We start from the raw sequence: 7,483 nt of genomic DNA on the forward strand, positions 1-7,483 counted from the left end.
TTGGTTTTGTGTTTCTTTGTAAATATGATAAAAGCCGACCTTGTTTTAATAAAATGTATCAATTCTAGTAGTTTTCTTTTACAACTTTTATTTTAGAACCTCTTTTAAAAATAGTTTCATTTTGGTTCTTTTTCTATTTAATTCTGATTGTAACCATTATTTGAATTTTGAATACGACGGCCTTTGATTTTGTAAGTACTTTCCTACAAAAAAAAAAAAAATAAATAAATAAATAATTTTTTTTATATAGTTACAATATGCTTCTATCTAAGAGTACTACTTAATCTTTATTTATCTTTACAAGAATACTTTACCTTAGATTTTCTTATTTGAATATAATTTGATCATTCTGTAACGTTATCCCAAATTTGTATGCATATATATATTTACTTAACTATGTATCTACGAACTCTTCAAACTTTCTAAAGCAAGATTTCTATTTTTATTTCAGTTAATTTTCATTTAATAAACTTCACACAAATCATTTTAATTTGAATTTGATCTAGTATAACATAATATTTACTTTTGTTTAGTTTTTTTTGAAAATTATTGAATTTATATACTTTCTTTAGAAAAGATAAACCAATTTCTTTAGGTTCAATTTGAAATTGTTCTAAATTGTTGTACTCTCTTTCTTATTATTACCCATGTCGAAACTCTTTGATTTAGAATTCCTTCTTAAGCTTTTGAATTAACTCCCTTTACACTACACTTCATTGCTTATATACATCCTTGTTCAACTGTGAACCTGAGTATCTTCCCAATTTCTTGCAAATACAATTTGTGTCGTTTGTAATCTTCTCAAGTTTAATATTTCTTACGTGTTAGCTTTTAGGGACGCGATTTGTGCACGTAAAAAGTGAATTTAGTAAGTGTACGATGTTATAAGGAGTTGCGGAGTTTCAAAGTAACGCAAACATCTATAATTTGTTCAGTTCCCTCAATTGTTTATTTTATATCTTCTCTTTTTACTAAGTAAGATGATCTTCCTCTTAAGTTTATCTATTTCTTGTGAACCTTTCATTTGATTGCGTTCCTACACATTTCCTTGGATTTTGTAAATGACGTCCTTGACTCTGGTCACTTTCTTGTGAATCTTGTACTTTGATTTAGCCTGAATTCAATACTAGTGAATGCACCGTTTTCTTCTCATCGTCTCCATTGAAGTTCTTTAATCTCTCCATACGTCCGCCTTTTATTTGTAAACTGCTATTTGAACCTTTAAGAACGTCTATTCTTGTCATTATACTTCTCTTTATGAAATCTTGTACTCTTTGATATAACATTGGAATTGTTTTGGGTACGATGCCGACCCTTGAATCTTTGAAAATGTAAAGTGCCCCTTTTTATTATATTGTATTGGCTTATGTGCTCTAAATTGTGCCATTCAATTTGATGTGTCGTTCCTCCTTCTCTTTCCTTAGAATGTAATTTAAATTTCCTTGCTTCACCATTTGTATTTTATGCATATCTTGACTGTTTACACTTCTGACTATGTTAAAACTCTTGCAATTACGCTATTGACATGAAACAAGAGAAAAGGGATCATCTTAGGGACATAATGGATCGGCTTCACGCATATCTACTTCAAGAGAAGCAAGAAGAGGCCCAAAAAGTGGAGGTAGGAGAGACCCTTGAAGATGAAGAAGTAGCTGAAGAATTAGGGGGAATTGAAGAAAGTTGTCAAGAAGTGGAAGTTATTGAGGAGGAGTTAAATTTTGTACTAGAGCAAGTGGAGAAAGCCGAAATTATTGAAGAAGAAGAAGTGGTTGAGAACTTAGGAGATGCGGAACCTCCATGGGAACCTCCAGTCATAGAACCCCCCTCCAAGAAGCTTGAAATTGATGTTGAGGAGGGTGTACAACCTCCAAGGCATGGCATGGTTAAAGACTTAGAGGAGGTTGATCATGAGATGGGTTCAATAATTAATGAGTTTTTACCTACAATTGAAATCTCTCCCATTGAACTAGAGGAAGAGGTTAATGTTGCAGAAGCTTGTCAAGAGGTGGAGATCATCAAAGAGGAGCCCAAGAGAGTGAAGCATACATTGGCAAGGCCGCCACTGGAGATACCTCCCCCCAAGCCATTACCATCTAACACAACATTCAAGTGGGTAAAATTCTTATCCTTAAACTCTACCTTCCCACTTGAATATGGTCTGCTTGAAACGAATGGACAACTTAGAGCTATCTGCTGTTTTAAGAGTAAAAGGGAGAAGGTTAGCGGTTGGCAAAACCATCCTAGGTTCATTATGGTTGGAAGCTCAAGTGAATGGGTCTAGGAGGTTGTTTGGATGTCTCAGTGAGAATTCCGATTGCTCACTACCCAAGTGGAATCATGATGATCAACTTGAAGACGGGTGTAGAAACAAGATTTGGGATCCGGGAAAATATGAGGATCAACTTTGGGAGCTCAAAGCTTGTGAAGAACTTCATCAAGGCTTGGGAAATTTACTTGGAATAGATAGAGCTTATTGGAAGTCCAAGCATTGGTGAAAGTTTCAGGATGAGTTCAAGCACAAGCCACCATGACAAGGAGCTCACCACAATTCTAACGGCCACAGCACCGTTTTTGGCGATCACACTCGCGGGGGTGCAGCCCAGAACGGCGAATAGTGGCGGAAACACCAACTCAGCAACAACAGTGACAGATCGATGCTGATAGAGGCACATAGGAAACTAGAACGCGACGGCAGTGACTCCCTCAATGTCGACAACATGCAGCTCGGTGATGGTGGCCAGGCATCGGCAACGACGAACGGTGGATCTGACGCGTGAGAAGGCAGCGCGAGCTCCCTCTCTTTCTCTCTTCGTGGGTCTGTCTCCCAGCGACGGATCGGCGGCTCTATGGTAATAGTGTGGCTGGATGCGACGGCGGCCTTCCTCCAGCGGTGGCGACGGACGTGAACGGTAAAGGCGACGAGGCTGGCTCCACAGCGCTGCAGCTTAGGGATGGTGTGTGGTGGTAGGTCGCGAGGACGACGACAATGAGGCGGCGGTGGCGGGACCCGTGGCGCCGGTGCAACCTTCCTCTTCTCCTCCCTCAGTTCTCTCTTTCTCTCCGTTATCCCTTTCCTTTTTTTCTTCCATGAATGTGCTGCGTGGGCTTGGGGAAGAAGGGAATTTTGGTGGCTGAAGGAGGTAAGGCGGTTTAGGGTTTCATTAGGGATAGGGGAAAATGTAGTTTAATTAGGGTTAGGGTTTGTATATGGAATTAGGGATTTTGGATTTAATTTGAGCAAAATAATTTTAGTAAAATTGGAGCATAAAGTATTAATATTTGAAAAACTAATTTAATCTCTAGAATTACCTTAAAATATTATTTGTGGTATAAAAATACTAATTAATTCTCAATAAATTACTCAAATTGAAAATACCTGGTAATATAATTAATTTTCTTTATCTTTAACTTAAAGTATTAAATGATATAAATTAAATTATCTAAAATCAAATCATGTAAAATTCTTATTATTTCATAACTACCAATTTTATAATTTAAATATAGAAAATAATTCAATAATTATAAAATTAGACAAAATTCTAATTTAAATAGCCAAACCTCATTATTTTTGAATTTTCAGAACTTTAAATCATAAATAGGAAAATAATCCATAGGTATAGAGTTTGGATAAAAACCTTAATTTATTTCAAGTCCAATTAATTGTCTTTAATTATTTTCAATAAAAATAATTTCTGAAATTAAAACCATAGTTTGGGTCTTACACTAAGAGTGGATTTTTGCACCTCTAGTCTATTCTATGATACTTCTGTATTTCTTAGTTACTAGGTTACTATATATAGGAGAAGATCACCCTTGTTTAGGATCTTCTTCCCCCACTTTTACTTTCGAACATTATTGTATAGTATGAGCCACTAACCTCCTAGGTTAAGGTTATAAGCTCTGCTGATTCTCATGGATTAATAATATCACTATTCTATTTCAATCTATGCTTGATTCCATTCCAAGATGTATCTTCGTTCTTCATCCTAATGAATTAGGAGTGTAACTTGACCGTCATCCCTATTCTATATGGGTTCTTGCGAGTCATTGACGGGATAGTACTAAACCACAAGCTTGATTATACATCTCTTAGACGGCTAATCCACGACTTCGTTGGGGACTTGGAAACATTAGTTCAGCCGAAGTACGGGGCGCTTAGGGCCTTTGTGGTATAAGCTAGAATCGGGAAGTAGCATTTGATCCGGAAGATCCGACTTTGTCTGTGGCATTCTGAGTAGGATCACCAAGGGAATGGACTGCTAGATCTTCATCCCCGTTCAGATTGGATGACCATTGACCTGGCATTTGATCTGAAGCAGAGGAGATTAATGACCACTGATCTGGCATTAGTCACTTACATCTTGCCATGAAATAAATCATTAGAAGTTGAAGTAGACAGTGAGAAAAGTTAATCCAAAAGGAGGAAGCATCTCCGAAGCCTCAACCGTTCTCTTATCATTGATTTCACACCAATCCAGTAACACTTTATTTATTCCGTTTTTATGCGTTTTTTCACAACAACTACATTTTTTATCCGCCTGACTAAGATCTACAAGATAGCCATTGCTTGTTCAATCCGACAATGTCCATGGGATCGACTCTCACTCACCTAAGGTATTACTTGGACGACCCGCTGCATTTTCTGGTCTATCTGTGCAAAACTTGCGAAGTCAATTTCGTACACCAATAATATATATATATTCCAAAGAGTTATATAAAAAACTCTAGTATCGACTTGTGAAGCAAAGGCCGGCTAGAAATATATGCAGCACCAAAATACAATAAAGACATAAACATAAATCATGTTTCTCTGAAATCAACCTCTAAGAGGGATATACAACATACTACATACTTTTCTATGTCAATGGTCCAAAATCTCAAGTTCTCTCCAACGCTCCTCTCAGCCTTTCTCCTTTCAATTCAATACCACAAAATTTTAATATTGAATTCAATAAATGTTTAGCAGAGATAAACACAAGTAATATGTTGCAACCATAAGCAAGAACAATTACATCATATATTACAAATATAGTTAAGTAGAGATATACACATAGGCAATCCAAGAACACGATGCACACTCAAACAATTTGACATAAATGCACATGATGCATGCCTATCCTACTGCCCATGAGCTCATGTGTCAGTTACTATTCCGAGGGTTACCTGAAATTGTAGGTCGATCTCGGATGAGATCTTCTGTGCTGGTCAGAGCTGACGTGTCCGGCTGGTGGAGGGTGGCTGGAACGGTCGTGTCTGTCTTGTTGGACTGACTATGCTGCTGATCCTTTGTCACCGGAGGGTGGTGGTACCTGCAAGGGACTCCGATGCTTAAGTTAGCAAGGGTATTAAGCAGGTTTTTTAGTAGAATCAGAGTATGAGTTATACCTGGGTGCTCCAGTGTATTTATAATAGTAGAGGATGACCTTTCTGGGGATAAGATAGTTATCTTCTCTTATCTTATCTTTGAGTGAAGTCACCTTATCTTCAAGGGAACCGCCCTTATCTTCTATAGGCTTGGGCTGCCTTTGGGTTTGGGTTGTGTTCCTCTATCTGGGCCCTTTATTGGGCTTTCCTGGCAACTTGGCCGAGCTCTTTGAGAAGAGGTCAGATAGTCTGACCTGAAGAGGTCGGTCGTCTTGTTGCTAAACATCTCGGGTCAGACAGCTCTCCCCAGGGTATGAACAGTGCCCCTGCTCGAGCTCGGTCTTTCTTTTTGAGGTCGAGTCTTAGTTTTAGGACTTCGATCCTTCTCTGGTGAAGCCGAACTCGAGCATTTTGTCGACTTCTTCTTTCTCCTTTGGATGCGGAACGTTTTTTGAATTTTCATTCTTTTCAAAATGCGCGTCTCCTTGCTTTGGGAATACGTGAGGGTTTAATTATCCTCATTAATTCTTTTAATGCTCCATTTTTTCTGCCTCCCACATTTATTTTGAACTCTTTTACAAAAAACGGTTTTTCTTCTCTGTTTCCTTTTTGTCGAGCTTTGTTCTTTTTCTCAATTTGTAACAATCTTTGTGTTTTTTCCAGAGATGGTGAAAAACAATGACTCTATGAAAGCCTTTAAGAAGGCGAGGAAAGCTACTGCAGCTCAGAACATCTCGACCAAGGTGGCCGGGGAGGGGTCCTCTCAGGTTCAGTCGAAGCCGTCCGTACCGAGCTCTCCTGGACCGAGGAGGATGATCCCTACTCCTCGGGTTCCTTTGGTTGATCCTCCACAGGCTTCTATCGCTACCTCTGGCGCTCCTCCTCCGAAAAAGCAGAAGACAGCTGAGCCCTTTAACCTTGATGCCCCTGACTTCGATTCTGTCGAGTTTGTCAACCAGCAAATCGGTCCTTATGGTACCATCCCTACTGACGATGTTTCTCTTCTTCGCCATCTGGATTTTATTACTCGAAGTAGCATCAATTTTTGATACATTTTTATTACGGTTTTTCGCATATTTAATAGGCGAGTAGTAGCTGTATGTTTCAACCTAGGTTTGTAGGTGTTGGAGTTTTCTTAGTTCGGTGTTCATACTTTTATGTTTCCGTTAATTTTCTCCAGCCTGTTGTTCCGAGGTTGTGAGGGCTTTTGGATTTTTTCATGGTCTGTCTACGTCTGTTTGTATAATACTTTTCGTGTTCAATATTATTATTGTTTTGGTTCTCCGATGGTTTTCAGTCGGGGTTCTCGAACTCTTTGATGAAACTAAAAGTTTTATTTCAACGATTTTTTCGTTGATTTTCTCATAGTTCTTCAGTCTTGATGGTTAATTGTTTTATATTTTCAAGTTTCGGGTGTTCGGCCCGATATATGTGTTTGTAGGTTTTATTAGTAACTCCTAGACTTCTAAAGAGTCGACGTAGTTATACCCCGCTTCCTCCTGCTCAGACTTCTCCGTGGCGTAGGTGGCAGGGTAGTAGGGCCAAGTTCTAAACTGTTAGTCCTAGACTGAGCCCTGTTTATTGACGTCCCCAACTTCTTCAGCCGTGTTGGCTCTGGAACCGTCTTCCGTGTCCTCCTCCTAGTTGTAGTAGTAGTAGTAGTCCCAGTAGTCCCTGTTAAAATGGCAGGGAGTGTTACAACAGGTTCGACTTCTCTCATTCTAGCTCGAGTCCGCGTTCTTGAGCTTGTACGAGGAAGTCCAAGAGTATTCGTCGTAAATGCGACGGATGTTCCACTGGGACCTCTAGCCGTATCAATCGAGCCCGTCTGAGGTTTAGGAGGGACTCTGCGTAGTAGAGGGATATCCAGTACTGTATCGAGAGGAACACGAAGTTGCGGCACAGAAGTCGGTTGAATCATCTTCGACGGTTCCGTTATCTTGATCGGAAAAGTGGAAGGTTGAGAAAGAGGTTGAACCAATGGAAGTGGAGTTCGAGGAGGAAGTTTGGGAAGTAGGCTAGCTTGAGGTTGAACCGGAGGAGATATTTCCGGAAACATCGCACTTACCCTTCTAGGACCTGTTAGGCTATATTTGGGGGGGGGGGGTACACACGGTAG

The 7,483-nt window shown here is 39.3% G+C and overlaps 1 protein-coding gene across 1 annotated transcript; it reads right to left on the minus strand.

Moving 5' to 3' along the window:
• On the minus strand, positions 6,830 to 7,423 carry LOC107626997 (hepatitis A virus cellular receptor 1-like). Its single transcript, XM_016329880.1, has one exon. The coding sequence runs from the start codon at positions 7,421 to 7,423 to the stop codon at positions 6,830 to 6,832; it is 594 nt and encodes a 197-aa protein (XP_016185366.1).

This window comes from Arachis ipaensis, chromosome B02 (genome assembly GCF_000816755.2).
Source record: "Arachis ipaensis cultivar K30076 chromosome B02, Araip1.1, whole genome shotgun sequence".
Classification (NCBI taxonomy): Eukaryota; Viridiplantae; Streptophyta; class Magnoliopsida; order Fabales; family Fabaceae; genus Arachis; species Arachis ipaensis.

Excerpts from the sequence above, each read along its gene's own strand:
- LOC107626997 (XM_016329880.1), bottom strand. The coding sequence starts at position 7,423 with ATGTTTCCGGAAATATCTCCTCCGGTTCAACCTCAAGCTAGCCTACTT.